The sequence below is a fragment of the Rhincodon typus genome, chromosome 12 (genome assembly GCF_021869965.1).
Source record: "Rhincodon typus isolate 14 chromosome 12, sRhiTyp1.1, whole genome shotgun sequence".
Classification (NCBI taxonomy): domain Eukaryota; kingdom Metazoa; phylum Chordata; class Chondrichthyes; order Orectolobiformes; family Rhincodontidae; genus Rhincodon; species Rhincodon typus.
Window position 1 is genome coordinate 63,535,500 of NC_063343.1, and position 16,712 is coordinate 63,552,211.

General features: G+C 39.4%; 1 protein-coding gene across 1 annotated transcript in view; it reads left to right on the top strand.

Annotated features, from left to right (window-relative positions):
• The first annotated feature begins 2,135 nt into the window (after positions 1-2,135).
• Positions 2,136-16,712, top strand: part of maml1 (mastermind-like transcriptional coactivator 1) — an 84,177-nt gene continuing 69,600 nt past the window's right edge. The window contains exon 1 of the mRNA XM_020515095.2: positions 2,136-2,724. Coding sequence (XP_020370684.1) covers positions 2,356-2,724 — 369 coding nt within the window. The 5' untranslated portion in view covers positions 2,136-2,355. The remainder of the gene's footprint in view (positions 2,725-16,712) is intronic.

Here is a 16,712-nt window from a genome sequence, read left to right on the forward strand (position 1 = left end):
TGGTAATCCCAAGCACAAACCAGATTGCGGCCTGCTTAGTTTCTAATATTAGACATCTTCCGGACTAATATCGATTTGTAACCTGTTCAGAGATATTCTATAGCTCTGGAGCAGTTGGGACTTGAACCCAGGCCTCATGGCTCAGAGGTTAGCCACTTGCTATAAACAGTGTGAGACCATGTGAGTGGTATAGACATTTGTTAGGGCCCTGAGTTATTGGAAGAGGAAAATGAATGGAGGACTGGACTTCTTGAGAGAGGTGGTTGCATGTCACTTAATCCAAGAGTACTGTGAATTGATTATAGGGAACAACTAGTTAACTGCTCAAGAGTGTGAATTAGTTCAATCATGTGTTTTTGAGGCATTTTAAAATGAACAAACCTATTTATGTCACGTCTTAGAGAAACACCATTCCAAATTGCAAAGTAGAAACGCAGCCAGTGACTCTCTCGAATTGTGGCCACATTTGCAATGCTAGGATAGTGATGAGCAATTTTTGCACAGCAGGGTGTCACATAACAATGAGACAAAAAATGATTAGTTTTTTTGCTGAGATCCCAAGAGTGCCATGGGATCTTTGTCTCAGCTGTCACAAGTGGAATATCAGATTTTGCATGTGATTGGAAATAGTTTCACCCCTTTTTCCTCTAATATTCCTTCATCAGTTCAAATAGTTCTATTAACTTGTTACTTCACCTTCTCTCCTAAAAGGAGAACATGCAACCTAACGTTGAATCTACCTAAGAAAGTGAAGTCTCCTTCCTAGCCTTGGAAATATTTGTCAATTTTTTTTTGCAGGAGCTTGGGTGAGAATATTCCAGCTTAATAAGACATCTCTCTATTACTTTCTTGCTCATCCTTAGTTGCTCAATAAATGCTGACCAGGTTCAAGATGCCAGTGTCCTGTGCATGAATAAAACAAGTTGATGCCTAACCAGTAATTAACTTTGCTGTTATAGTCTAAGCCTTTATTTGTAAAAGTCAGAATCACAAGCAAAACATTGCTGGAAATCTGAGATAAGCAGAGAAAGTGCTAGCGAGAGAGAGAGAACTAACCAGAGCAAGTCAAGTATGATGACTTCAGAGTTAATTAGTATTGGACTTGATCTGAACACTCTATCTCTTTTCATAACGCTGCCAGAGCTGGTGGTTTTTTCCAGTATTCTGAGTTGGTTGTATCATCATTAATGCAGGTCCCTCTGCTAGGCTGAAATCCTTTCCAATTTTTGCCTCAAACTGTTCATCAAATTTCATCTGCACTATGTCCATTTCTCTACCCCCGCAGAAGTTCCATTACAATCCTCCTTACAGTTCAAAACTAGTCTAAGATTTTAGGTGCAAAGTTTAAGAATGTGTCCTGTTTCTCTAATCTGTGCTGTTAGCTAAACTATATTTCCCAGAATGCGTTGGGCAAGGACGTGACCCTGTGACCCGTCAATGAAGTCAGGGCCCAATTCGTCCAAATTCCCATTTTTCCTTCCTTTGGAGGAAACGGCTGAGGGTTTTGATTTTTTTTTGGTACGAAAAAGTTTAATAGTAGAAATGAAATTCTCTTTATTTTACAAACAACAGTCCAGTTCATTGGTTCGACTTCACTTTCCGTCAAGTGACACTCAGGCATGTTGATCATAAAAATAAATGGCCAGCATTTTTTGTCATAGATCTAGATTACTGTTAAGTCGAATAAGGAGCCTTGAAAGAGATGAAACAAACTTCAGCTCCCTTACTCTCCTAGGGAGTGGAAGTATACGCCTCCCCTCTGTAATTGGATACTGCTTCATTTGGATTTGAAAACTTTGTTTTCGGGTTGGTGCGATGGCACGTCCATCGAGGCTGGCTGCCACATCGCAATTGGATAATACGGAAATATTCGCCCGCCTACCTCTAACTGATTGGTGATAATCTGATAAGCTACTTCGGAGTGGTCAAACCGACCGTCAATCAATGGAAGTAGGCGGTGTCCGTCCACCACCCCGTAACCGATAGGTCGTGACTCTCAGTCTCTCTCATCTGATCGGGCTGAAGGTGCGTCAATCAAAGCACGGGTGCCCACCTTCCTATCCGGTCATTGGCTCAGGGGAACAACAATCATGAGATGGCACTGCCCCTCCCGCTGTGCGACTGGTTGCCGAGGCCTGTCAATCACCTTCACGATCGGTTGTCTGTCCGTCGATGATGGTCTGAGGTAAAACAAAAATAAAAAAGAAAATGGAGAAGAGTCTAAGCGAAGAGTTTTCCCGTTGACTCCGTGCTTCCTGAATCTGAAGGCGGCTGTTGATGAGTGGCTTTCCCCTCCTCCCTCCGGCTTTCTGAGGGGGAGAGAGGGGTAAAGTCTTGAAGACAACCGCCGCCGCCATGGCCGAGTTCGTGTTGCCGCGGCACAGCGCCGTGGTTGAGCGGCTCCGTAAGCGGATCGAGCTGTGCCGCCGGCACCACACGGCCTGCGAGGCGCGCTACCAGCGGGCCTCGGCCGAGCGCCTGGACCTGGAGCGCCAGCACAGCCTGGCCCTCCACCAGCGCTGCCTACAGGCGAAGAACAAGCGGGCCGGCAAGCAGCGGCCTCCCCAGCCTCAGCCTCCGCCACCACCGCCTCCTACTACAGCCGTACAGCAGGACTCGCAGGTCGGCTTCAGGAGCAGCAACCCCGGGGCCGCAACCAACAATGTGGACTCTCCTCCAGGAGCTGCGAGCGGGGATCAAAGCAGAACAAGCACGCTGCAGGCGGTAAGTGTACACCCCCGGCTTACTGCTCAACATCTTTGTGTAACTTGTTCAAACTTAATGTCCTGGAAAATAGTTATTGAAACTTAATATTTTCACAACTCTACCCTAGTTAATTTCTTTATAAATTATTCAAATTCCAAAGTTTAAAACCTTGCTAATCAAATTTAACTTCATAAGTTATCGTTCAAACTTGATGTTTCTAAATTGTTCAACTATAACGACTTAAACTGTTGAAATCTAATATTCTTCAACTAATTAGTAAGTTCTTATCTTAGAACATGTTAAAATCCTGATATTTTTATAACTGTTAATCAAACCTAATAGCTTTCACAATTTGTCATTCAAAGTTAATATATTTTTACCTTGTTCAGATTTAATTTCCTGAAAATTAGTTATTGAGCTTCACACTGTTTTAACTCGTTAGACACTGTTTTAACTCGTTAGACACTGTTTTAACTCGTTAGACACTGTTTTAACTCGTTAGACACTGTTTTAACTCGTTAGACACTGTTTTAACATTTTATAACTTATTGAAACCTTGATAAAATCATTAAACTTAAACAGTCTAATTTGCCATTTGAACTTGATGACTTTATAGGTTATTGAAACTTGATGCCTTTAACTTATTGAACTCAACTTTTCAAACTTCATGACTTTAAGTTTGAAGTTATAATCTGCTTATATGCATCTTGTTCAAACTTAATTGACTTTTCTAACTCTTGTACAAACATGTTCTTTATTTAAACAAATGATTACGATATTAATTTTTATTTTAACTTTTTAAACATTTTTATTTCAACTTTATGAATTTGGATGAGCTTTAGAGAAATGATGAATCAAATTCCCTCTCAATTCTCCAGCACAGGAAAGGAGGTCATTCAGCTCATCACGCCATTGCAGGCTGTTTGAGCTCTCCAGCCTGGTCCTGTTTCCCCATTCCTGCACCATTACCAGCAGATGCTTTCCCCTTTCGGTACTTACCCATGGAACAGGTATATGCTATTCAGCCCCTCAAGCCTGTTCCACCATTGAATGAGATCATTGCTACTCTGTGGTTTAACTCTATATACCATTTGCTTAACAAAAAATTAACTATTTCAGATTTAAAATTAACAACGGATCCAGATTCACTGCTGTTTGAGGGAGACTATTCCAAACCTCAACCACCCTTTGTGTGTAGAAGTGTTTCCTAATGTCTTTCTTGAACAGCCTGGCTCTTATTCTTAGACTGTGCCTCCTAGTTCTAGAATCCCCAACTAGTGGAAATAGTTTCTGTTCTGTCTATTCATCTTAATATCTGAAAGACTTCGATCAGATCTCCCCATAACTGTGTAAATTCTAGAGAAAACAGGTTTACTTACCTAAATGCGGAATATCTGGTAACTGATATTTTTGCCCTTAAACAACTTCTCCCCATTACAAGGTTTCCTAAAGTGGCATCAGACCTGCTTGTAGGATCAAGAGCTGACATTTTACTGTCATGAGCTCTTAGGCTGCAACGGCTATTGTAGAGTCCTAACAAGTTTATCCAGTTCACTTTTGAAAGTTACAATTGATTTGATGTCATCCTGAGCATCATTTCAACAGTGCATTTGCATCACAACTTGCTGCATGACAAAACCAGTGCCTTGTTTTTCTGAGATAACAAGGCGTAGAGCTGGATGAACACAGCAGGCCGAGCAGGAAGGCTGACGTTTCGGGCCTAGACCCTTCTTCAGAAAAGTTTTTATTTTTCTCCTCTTTTGTGACATGAACCTATTAGTATAATTCTTTCAGTTATCTTAGATCTTTGTCCTTTGCCTGTGCCACTGGAACCAGTTTCTCCTCCTCTATGATTTGACAATATTTGGGAGGTGGGATGAAGCCAGTACGGAATTTAAATGTCGTCAAGAATTTGAGCCTGTATAGTTGCTTCCTGTGCTGTAAATAATTTGTAACTTTGTAACACCACCCATTAAATATTTCCTACACCACCTCTATTCAAAGAATGCCTGTACAACTGTAACTTGATAGGGTATGAAGACTTTTTGGTGCAGTTGATAGGGCGGCACATCCTAAACTATGGTCCACTATGGCCCACTTTTAAGGCTTGAAAATTGAATTGTATTGTTCTAACCTCTGAGTGGGGAAGATGGGAGATTTGTGAGAGCAGGGACCTGTTAGAGGGGGAGCACAACTGTGTAACTTGGTTAGGACTCCAGGGTGACCATTATAGCCTAAAAGCTCAGCTGCTGGCCGCACGTGGGAGCCTGACTCCACTTTAGGAAGCCCTGTGGTGGAGAGAAGTTGATTATGGGCAAAAACGTCAGTTACCAGATATTGCACATGTAATGTAATTAGTAAAAGATCTGGCAAGGGGTGGGGGTTGGGGAGGAGAGCTAGTTGGAGAATTGTCCTGGAAGGGTAATGGAAGCAGTTTCAGTAGTTCAAGGAAGGAACATTGTAGGGCTACGGGTAAACAATAGAACATTGGGAATAATTTCTTTCAAAGATCTGGCACAAGAATGATGGTCTGAATATCCTGTGCTTTGATTCTATACCATCATCCTGCTGTTGGCAAGTTATGTCATCTCTGCATTTGATAAGCCCTTGAGAACACTCTCTCCCACTTTTTATTTGAAATGCAGCCACCATGTTGTTTTGTAAAGAAATTTCAATTTTTGTAGCAGCTTGTACTAGCTCAGGGCATTCCAAAACACTTTACTGCCAACGAACTAGCCAATCTATACTTTTTAGTGTCTATTTGATGGAAAAGCTGAAGTTTCAGTTTGACCTTTAATCTTAAAGTTGACACTCCTCTCAGGACTGTACTGAAGCTTGCGTTATGGACTCAAGTCTCTGAAGTCGGACTTGAACTCCCCATCACCTTATTTTGAGGCGACAATGCTGACAACTGATCCATAGGATGTTAGAAACAGATTTGACGGTAATACTCTTAGGAAATTAATTGTTTATAATTGAAAGGATAGGGCACAGGCGTGATTGGCTGAATGGTGGCCTTCTGTGCTGAAAGATTCTATGATTAAAGGATTATCCCTTTTAAAACGGATCTAGTACTGCATTATAACTATGCTGTAACAACCTTCTGCAAAAAGAAAGCACTCCAAACTTCATTCCTTATACATCAACGAATTTATAATGGAGGACTTTTATCACTGCCTTCCCCACTGTTACTAAATTTTCTCTGCCTTTTTTGTTGTAATGGCAGTAGTCCAAGTATCAGAAGTCTCTGAAAGCTATAATTCCCATCAGTGACATCATCCTGGTGCATCTACACTGTCCGTCCTCTAATGTTTCAAATTCCATTTGATATGAACCATGAAAACTTTCATCTGTACTCTGTGACCTAACTTTTTTTGAATAAAATGCTACAAATAGTAATGAGATAAATTACCATTTTAATCTGTTGTTCCTGATGGTGGTTGAGGGAAAATTTAGATAGGACATTAAGAGAACTGTTTTTTTTTAGTTCCATGTTTCCACTGAGAATGTAGCTTTGCTCTCAATATTTAACCCTGCACCTGAAAGTCAGCACCTCTGGTGACGTCCTCTCCATTGATCATAAGAAATTGGAGCAAGAATAGAATATTTGATCTTTTGATAAGACACTCCCTGATCTGGTTATGGCTTTAACTTCATTTTCCTGCCTGTAATTTTTTAACTTTTTTTTTCAATCAAAAATCCATCTAATTCAGCTCTCAGTATGTTCAGTGGCCCAGTCTAACTGGTCTGTCTGTGGAAGAGAATTCCAAAGATTGTGAATCTCAGAAGAAATTCCTCCTCATCACTATGGAAGGCCTTTTAGTTTTAAAGTGTGACCCCAGTTCTAGATTGACTCACATGCTCCCTCAGCACTGATCCTAAAGTGACGCTGTGCTGCCTTGAGAATGTCAGGCTAGATTTTGTGTTCAGTTCTTTGGAGTAGGTCTCAGAGCCATGACTTTCTGATACCAAAGTGAACTTGTTAATGACTAAGTCATGGTTGGCAATTTGTTACTTGTTATTTTATTAATGTGGACATCAAGAGGTCAAAATTTTCTTTCTTTTGAAATGTTAAAGTTTGTTTTAATTCATTTGAGTACTTTTATTCCATCCGGAATGAAGTAGCAGTGTTTTGTGTCCTTTTACATTACTTGTGGATAAGGCTGGAATTTTGCTGCATCCCTGTTCATTCAAAGCTGATGTGCGAAAAGGATGGTTTTGGTATACTTGATGTCTACCAACTTTGCATTGAAGTGTTCACGAGCGTCATGACTAATTTTGAATGTTTACCTTATAACTTGTCTTCGAAACTGTAGTGTTTCCCAGCTATGTATGCTATAACCCTAAAAATGGTTAGGGGGTTGCCTCACTTGCTCACCAGAAATAAGTGGTTAAATTATAACTTAAAACCAAATTTTGATAAGTGAATTTGGAGCATTGTGGTAATTAGCTTTGCATAATATGCATGTGCTCGTTGTCTTATTCACAATCCTTGTGTCAATGATACTGCTCAGAATTGTGATTGAATTTTTACTCATTCCAGCTGATCTTGAATCAAAGTTGAGTGAGTTGGCATTAACTGCATCTACGTAAAAATGCAGATTTCAAAAGAATTGTGTTGCTGAGATGCGAACTTTAATTAGAAATACATACGTTTTGGTTAGAATTTTCTAGATTGACTTACTCATTTGTGGGCAATACCTCTTACAGAACATAAATATCTGGTACTGGGGCAAGTTGATAAGGTTGTTAAAACAAGAGGATCTTCACTTTCGTCAATAAAGGCTTAGAGTACCAAAGCAAGGGAGTTAAACTTTTTTTTTAACAAATCATTGGTTAGGCTCTAACTGGAGTGATGTCTAATTCTGGGTGCCATATTTTAAGGGTGTCTGATCTTGGAGAGGGTGCAGCGGAATTTACTGAAATGGTATCTGAGGTGAGGACTTCAGTTATTTGAAAAGACTGGGAATGCTGGGACTGCTCCCTGTCAGAACAGTAAAATTTTAAGGAAAGATTTTTGTGGGGGGGGTGTCCACAGTTTGAGGGTGCAGACAGGGAATAACTGTTTCAGTTGGCTAACCAGATTTAGAGTAACTAGGAAAAAAATCTGCAGAGAGGAGTTTTTTTAACCAAACAAGTTATTTGCGGTGCATTGGCTGAACAGGTGATGGCTGGAAACCAGTTGTGACTTTCAAAAGTAAATTAGATAAATATTTGAAAAGGAAACCTTTAAAGAGCTAATGAGGAAAGAAAGACTAATTGGATAGCAATTTGAAAGATCTGGCACAAGAACAGTGGACGAAATTGCTTTTTCTCCCTGGGCTATGAGGATGTAAAGAAGCCTTGATGATTTATACAAGTTGAATGAGTGAGCAAATACATAGCAGGTGTAGTATAACATTGGTAAATGTGAGCTTTTCCATTTTGGTAGGAAAAATAAACAGCATGGCAGGGTACTTTTTAAATGATAGATTATGTACAAAAGTATCCAGGTGTCCTTGTACACTGGTCACTGAAAGCAAGCATGTGGGTGCAGCAAGTATTTTGCAAAGTATAAGATATGTTGGCCTTCATTACAAAAGTGTTTTGAGTACAGGAGGATGGAAGTCCTTTGCAACTGTACAAGGCATTAGTGAGACCATAGCTAGACTATTGTCTGCAGTTTTGGTCTCTTTCCCTAGGAAAACATATACTTTACCATGAACAGAGTGCAATGAAAATTCAGTAGACTGATTCCTGGGGTGGCAGTTCTCTTGTTCAAGGAAAGATTGGGTTTTTGGGGTCTGTTCAGAAGAATAATAGGGGATCTCATTTAAAACATATAAAAGCCTGACAGGGCTGGGCAGATTGGATGCAAAGATTTTGTTTTGCCTGGCCATTTTGGAGCACTATGACATTTTTTTCAGAACTCATACCTGGCACCTGGGTCTTTGCATTGATTTAATTTGTGTAATTAAAAGGCAGGGACAATATCCTTGTAAATAGGATCTGTGTGCTAATGTCCTGATGACAATAAGTAACAACTTGAAATTTCATCTCATACTTACCCCTATAAAATTTGATAATTTTGTTAAAAATAATTTGAACTTCCAATATCTAGAGGATTACCCAGCAAGATTTAAATTTTTAAAGCTTCTACTGTGATAAAAGTAAGAGCAACACTGTCTAAAATCTTTTCAGTAAGCAACTCATACTCTGAACTGCAGAAAATATCTCCAATTTAACTTAATGTCCCACATCACGGTTTACTTTATGCTGTGTGTTAAGTGAACACTTCAATCTCTAAAACTAGCCCAAAGTGATTCTAATTTCTTGTGGGCTTGCTTCCTTTCCCAGATGGGCAACTCCTAATCACAAAAATAAAACAAAAACCATGAAAGCTGAAAATTTGAAACAAAAACTTGGATCAGTGGACTTGAAGCGTTGACTCATAGATGCTGCCAGAACTGCTGGGTTTCTCCAGTTTCTGTTGTTTTTCCTAATCGTAGAGCTGACTTTCATGATGAGGGATGAATTGAAGATTCTCGATTTAGCAAGTCTGAGCAATTTTTTGAATCTTCATGATCTGCTATTTAAATCTGAATGCGCACTCCCAGCCATGTGGTGACTGACAGGGCTAATGGTTAATCTGTTTTAAGATGCTGGTCTAGCGCCCTTGGTCTCTGACTTCTGGAGACTGTCAAGTTTCATAACAGTTAGGCAATCCTAAAACCACTGAGTTGGAGACCAACAGTTTGACCACCATCAGTGCAACTTTTCTGGACATTGTTTACATATGTGAATAACATCTTGGACCACCTTCTCAATGAAGGAATCATCTAACCACAATCGCTGCCACCTCCCCCCTGCCCTTTTTTTTTTTAATAACAAAGCCACCCAGACTTGTTGGGCAGAATGCAAACTTCATATTTATAACAGCTCACTTATAAATGGATTTCAAGGAAACTGGATGGAGAAGCATTGGTAAAGCCATGGTGTGACAATCATTTTTGCTAATGAATGGTTTATAAGTTGTTCAGAACATGCCCAGTTTGTTGCAAGTCCTGTTTATAAAATCATTTGTTCTAATAGATTTTTACCTTTTCTCAGTATTGTTGAGTATCAGCCCATATACCTGTAGTATATTCCTGCTTTTCACATCTAGTTGACGATTGGGGGTGTTGAGGTAATGTTGGTCATTAGAAACTGACTGCTTTGAGTTTGGCAAGTACCTGAATAAGCCAAAACATGTCAGCTGAAATCAAGCTTGTTCTATTTGAATAAATGGGAAGTTCAGTCAAAGGATGTAGTTCATAGGATATTTTACTGATGGAATAACTTATGACGAGATATTGAGAGCGTAGTACCAGAAACGAGATGTTTTAACTTGAGCTGTGGAACTATAGCTTTTGTCCTTTTTTTATATATTATCCTTCTGTTGTTGATTATATATGGTGTGGTTAATTGGGTGTAGTACTGTCACTGAAAGTTGTGATAAATTCAGGTGTATGAATTACCAGCATCACCAGAAATATATTGGCAGAGTTTAACTCTTCTGTTGTGCTAAGAAAGATGACTGACAGCACTGTTTGTGACTTATTTTGGATTATTTTATATGATTATGAAGAAATGTTGTTTTTAGAGAATGTTTTATTAGTAGGTTTGGTGTGAAACCTTCGAATGTGTTGTTACTTTCAATGTCATTACTACTTATTAAGGATAATTATTAAAATACATTGATGTTGGTTCACATTGAGATATGTTTACCAGGAGTTTTAAAAACACAGTTCAAAATTTTTTTTGGTACATGACCAACAAGTCAAGTGCTACAGATACCTTATGATTTAAGCTATAGGGAATGTGTTAATGATTTATCATTAATTATGATTCCACAATCTTTGTTTTCAATTGGGTTGTTCGTTTAAGAAGTGGGGGTGGTGATTTATTGGAGGAAGCTCTCTACTTGTGCATTTGGAGTCATGGTCATTTACGGTGCAGAAGGAAGCAATTTGGCTGATTGAGTTCATGATGGCACTCTGAGGAACAGTCTATACATTGTCATTTCCCTGAGTTCTTAAATCTCCCTTGTCTCTCTTGCTGATACCTTAAATCTATGCCCCCTAGTCCTTATGCCTTCAGATAATGGGAATTTTGTTTTGTCAGATTTTTATCTAAACTGGCCATTGTAAAACTGTCTGTAAAACTGTCCTTCAGTCTTGTCCAATGAAAATCAACCCCTTCTTATTCAACCTAGTTTTGTAGTTAAAATTCCAAGTTACTGGAACCATTCTTCTAAATGTCGTCTGCACCCTTTCAAAAACCCTCACATTCTTCCTAAAGTGAGATCATCAATATTCTGATTGAGATCTAACCAGAGCTATGTAAAGAAGTTAAGAGTTCATAAGTTATTTATATGAAGCCCTATCTTGTATCTTTTTCTGCCCACTCTTGCAATTTGTTCTGCCACCTTTTAAAAATCTAAATACGTGCCTATGTCCCTGCACTATTTAGAATTTGCCATGAAGCCTTTTGTCAACATGCAAACCTCACTTCTCTATTAAATTCCATCTGCCTATTGTGCAAACCAACCTATGTCCTGTTGCAGTCCATTAATATAATTTGTCCTGCTGCTCAGTTTGGTAAAATTTCAAAATTTGTTAATTATATTCTGTATTCCAATATCCATTTAATTTAGATACCGAAGACAAAATACGATGAATTGAAATGTTTTAATGCCTGTTCATCCCTGCCAGTGTGATGAATTGATTCTTTGAACCACTAGATTGAACCAATAAGTTAAATAATTCTTAATTCCACAACATTTGCACTAATTTAGATTTTGAGCCAGCAGTATAAGATATCATGATCCATTCAGCAACTCCCCGTCTATTCTTCCATGCATGACCTGTATTGGAACACACTTTACCTGTCCTTTGAGTTATATCCCTTCATTTTCTTGCCTAATGAATCCGTCAGTCTTGACTTTGGAAATTAACATTGATCCTCGGATTGTGAATGGGTGATTTGTAGGACTTTGTTCTTTCCTTAGGTTTTGTATCTCTTGGATATTTCCAGCAGTTTCAATCTTTGCTTTCAGTTCAAACTATTTAGTTTTAAGTGATTTTTTTTTTTTGAAAAAGCATGCTACCTTTTATTGTTAGCATTAAAGTTCAGTTTACTAAACAATTGAATATCTCAAAATTCTCCTTCCAATGTTACAGCTGATGGGACATTATTTATTATACTCATTTGTACGTAAATGTAGACCAAATCTAGGCACTTCAAGAAAGCAGCGGTGCACGTTGAGAAGGAGCTTTTGAAGACCAAAGTCCATTTATTTAGAATAATGCAGAGTTAGCTAAATGCCAGTTAGATCACTTATTAATGTGTCCAACAAAACAGAAGGCTGGCATGGCATGTGCTAAGTTTGGTTGTTCTACAGTATTTGTTATGCAAGACATTTTATGCTGAGTAAGATCAGTTTGGTCATGTGGATACATTTGTGTGATATCCACTTGAGAATGTTGAAGGCTATTTCACCTAAATGTACATCCATCTATAAAATAACTGTAATGATTGAAAATGTTCAAACATGCAAATATGATTTAAAAGCACCCCTGCAGAGACAGTGAGAAACACATTATCGGACAAACAGGAAGGAAACTAACAACAAGGGTACATGAACACCAACTGGCTACAAAAAGACACGACCAATACTCACTTCTCTCAATCCACATGGATAAGGAGAACCACCAATTTGACTGGGACAACACCAAAATCCTGGGACAAGCTAAGCAGAGACAGGCACAGGAATTCCTAGAAACCTGGCACTCCACAAAGAAAGCCATTAGTAAACACAGAATTTGACCCTATATACACTCCACTACGAAGGAAAACCGGAAGTGAGGCAGTCCAGCTCAATGGACTCCACAGTTTAAAAACCAGGCAGGAAAACACACCGACGCTTCATCGGAGGCTGCACTGAGGATGTTACCCAGCATGGTAACGAAACGTCTGCAGAACAACAAACCAGCTCGGCGAGCCAACCAACCTCAAAACCCACAACCTGAGCTACAAATCTAGTCCAAAACCTTAGAGCACCTGTGTTTGTTTGAATGTCATTCTCTTGCCTGTTATGGAAGTTCACGGTTTTAATTTTTTTGTACATTGTCTTCCATGTACCTCAACTATATTGTTGGAGTTTTGAAGGTTATTCTCAGTATCCAATTTTCACGTTTTTCTACAAACAAAATGTTGCTGGTAATGGTGCATATGATCATAAATAGTAATAGTTGTAGAGTAGGCAAGACCATTGACACTGCTGTGATTATTGAGCATCTATTGATTCTAATCCCATTTTCCAGCTCTTGACCCATAACTTTGTATGCTGTGGCATTTCAAGCGTTTACCAAAATAGTTCTTAAATGTCTTGAGTTAGACATGATCTGTCCCTCACAAAGCCATGCAGACAATTCTTTTTTAATCATTGCCTTTCCATGTGGAAGTTAACTTCTATTCCTCAGAAGTTTTTCCAGTAACTGGTATTGGACTGACTAGCCTATAGTTTCTTGATTTATCCATACCACCCTTCTCAAGTAAGGGTACTGCCTCAGCTGTCCTCTTGCATCCCATGGCAGTCTGGGATACACCTCAACTGACTCTGACTATTTCTCCACTTTCAAGCCTAAAACAGCTAATATCTCTTCTGTGTCTCATTACTAAATTGTTTAAGCCTCCTCCCTGATACAATACCTATGTTATACTCCTCTACAGTGAATACAAATGCAAAGTACTTGTCATGCTGCAAAAGGACATCAAAAACTTCTTGAAGAGTTGGCTACTGTCAAGAACTTAAAACTACACTATATTGACATGACAAAATTGAATGGCAAATGTTGATGTAACAATTTACAGAGATAAATGTTGACAGAAAATGTGGCCAATAAAATCTTATCAACAGGAAATGAGGTTTGTGAACAGAGAATCAACACCCTACACAGCCTTGAACATGGATTACTTGATTAAGTATTTTGCTGCAGTGAGGAACAAATGATGTCTGGGGCAGTGGCTGAGTGGAGATAGATAAATATTCAGGAGAATTGATAGCTTTGTGGAACTTGCATTTTAGATGGAGTGATGTTGATGGAATCTGATCACACGTTCACTTATGGCATCTTAGCCGTACCTCCTCTTCACCTCTCTCACTTGAGAAAGAGTACCAGGAACACTCATGGTGCTAAATACCATGAAGTTCCTTAGCTTGATGGGTTGCAGTCTAGAATTTTGAAAGAAGGAGCCACTGAGATAGTGTATGCACTGGTAGTAATCTTCCAAGAGTCCTTGGATTCAGAAAATGTCCCAGATGATTGGAAAACTGTCAATATAACACAATTTATTGAAAAGGGGAGCAAAATAAAGAAAGCAAATAACTATGGGTCAACTTGTTCAATGTCTGTCACTGGAAAAGTGTTTGACCGTTAATAGAGCATTTAGAAATGCATAATAAAATCAAGGAGAGTTGGTATGGTTTCATAAAATCTGTGCTGAAAGTGCCCATTCAGCCCATTTGAGTCTGCACCACCCCTCCAAAGAACATCCCACCCTGCCCTCAGTTTGCCCCACATTCCTAGAAACTACAGACAATTAGCATGGCCAACACCAAACCTGCATGTCTTTGGACTGTGGGAGGAAACCAGAGCACCCAGCAGAAATGCACAGAGCCACGGAGAATGTACAAATTCTACACAGATGGTCGCCCAAAACTGGATTTGAACCTGGGTCCGTGGTACTGTGAGATAGCAGTGCTAACTACTGTGCAACCATGCCGCCCACCGTTTCCTGAAGGGGAAATCATGCTTGACAAGTTTATTACAGTTCTTTGTGGATGTTACAAGAGGCATAGAGAACCAGTACATGTAACACATCTCCATTTTCAGAAGGCATACTACAAGGTATCACACAGGCTACTCAAAGTGCCCATCATTTTGTGGGTAGTGTATCAGCACAGAAAGAGGATTGGCTAATGACAGAACATAGAGTCAGGACAAAGGGGCATATTCAGGTTGACAGCCTGTAACTGGAGGAGTGCTACAGGAATCTGCACTGGGGTGAAAAATTATTTAATGATAAATTAATTAAAAATAAATTAATAACTTGGATGATGGAAGTTATGCCAAGTTTTGAGATGGCACAAAAAATGAGTGAGGTCAGAGTGACTTCCATTTACATCAAGGTTGTGTTTGACAGAGTGTGGCATCAAGGAGATCTAGCTAAATTAGAATCAGTGGTAATTGGAGGGACAGAATTCATCACTGGTTGGAATCATACCTGACACAAAGGAAAATCGGCATGGTGGTTGGAGGTCAGTCAGCTCAATTCTAGGACATCTCTGCAGGAGCTTCTCTGGCCAGATATTTTCGAATCAACATTTTCCGCAATGTTATTACATACCTCTGGACAGGTGGGATTTGAACCTGGGCGGCTAGTTCAGAGATCATGACACTACTGCTGCATCACAAGAGCCCTTCGCTCCTCACGGTAGTGTCCTTGGCCGAACCATCTTCAGTTGCTTATCAGTGACCTTCCCTCCATCATAAGGTCAGAAATTTGCATGTTCTGACTCAGATGCTGCTGCAGCAGTCTTCTGATAGTTCCCTGAAAGAGAACTAATTCATTGTTTTGTATAATGAGCATCAATTTGGTCTTAAATTCATGAATAGCTGAGTTCTAGAGACAACCTTTCCGCTCGCCTGACCAGAACAAAGGGGCGATAAATATATGGAAGTCACAAGTCCAACACAGTAATCAAAATCAGCCTCTTTTTATCAGAGTGTAATGAACATGTGGGACTCACTATTTGAGGGTTCAGTTGAGCTGAATAACAATGGATATGTTGCCTAATTTCCTATGACTTGATGGAAGCCTCCCAGGTGCAGTGGCTTTAGATCATCCAAACATCTTTGGTTGCCAGCACAATTCAAGAATAGTATTGAGAAAAACACTTGGAACTCTACATTTAACTCAGTAAATTGTGCGGCTCTATAAATTTTGCCCCACAGATTTTGGTGTCCAAGAAATCCTTCAGTAGTTACATGATATGACTGAACTATCTTGAGTGAGATCGGAAACAAACTTCTTCAAGATCTCAACCAAGGCAGTGTAATAGCCACCATTCTATTTACGAATTATTATAATGGTGGCTATACATTTCATCAAAAGATCAATTGTCTCTGCATTAAATACTTTCTGGTTGGAAATCTCTAACTTCATAGCCTTTGTGCCAAACTAAACTGTAGACAAGTGATCGGCAATTCGTGGATGATTGCCATATCATTGCCCATTCTACATTTGATTTGCAGGCCTCACAGTTGCTCCGGTTCTGCATACACACAGCTTGGCCTGTACTTGAATGTTACCAAGACAAAGCTCCCATGAGTACACCTCTGGTTATCCAAGTATTTCACTTCCTATATCTGTTGAAAGAGAGATTCTTGAATATGTGGAATACATCACATACCATGACATAATCTCTTTCAAATGGCCCCTGTTAACTAAGAAATTCAACACTGGATTGACTTCACCAGCCCAGCCTTCACCTAACAGAAAGGTGTGTTTGACCTCCAGCAGTCTCTGTACAGAACAATTGTCACCACACTCAATTACTGCAGTGAGCTCTGAACGCTGTAACAGTGACACACAGCATGAGAGAAGTTGTACCAGGGATGCCTTGATACTGCTTCTAGATTCATTGGGACAACCTTTTGAACAAGCACTTATGTCCTTTTTGAAGCTAGGTTTGCAGGTATTCAGGAAAAATCAACTTTGGACTGGGTCCTGATAGGATGGCCAAAAAAAATGCAGTCTTCTGGGAAAGAAATTGCTTCCGAGACGATCTGAAACCCTCGGTGAAACATATCACCATTGGAGGTGAAAGATGGGAAATTATAGCCTGTTAGCCTGACCTTATCCATTAGTAAGATTTTACAGTCCATTATTAAGGATGAGATTGCAGAGTACTTGGAAGATGC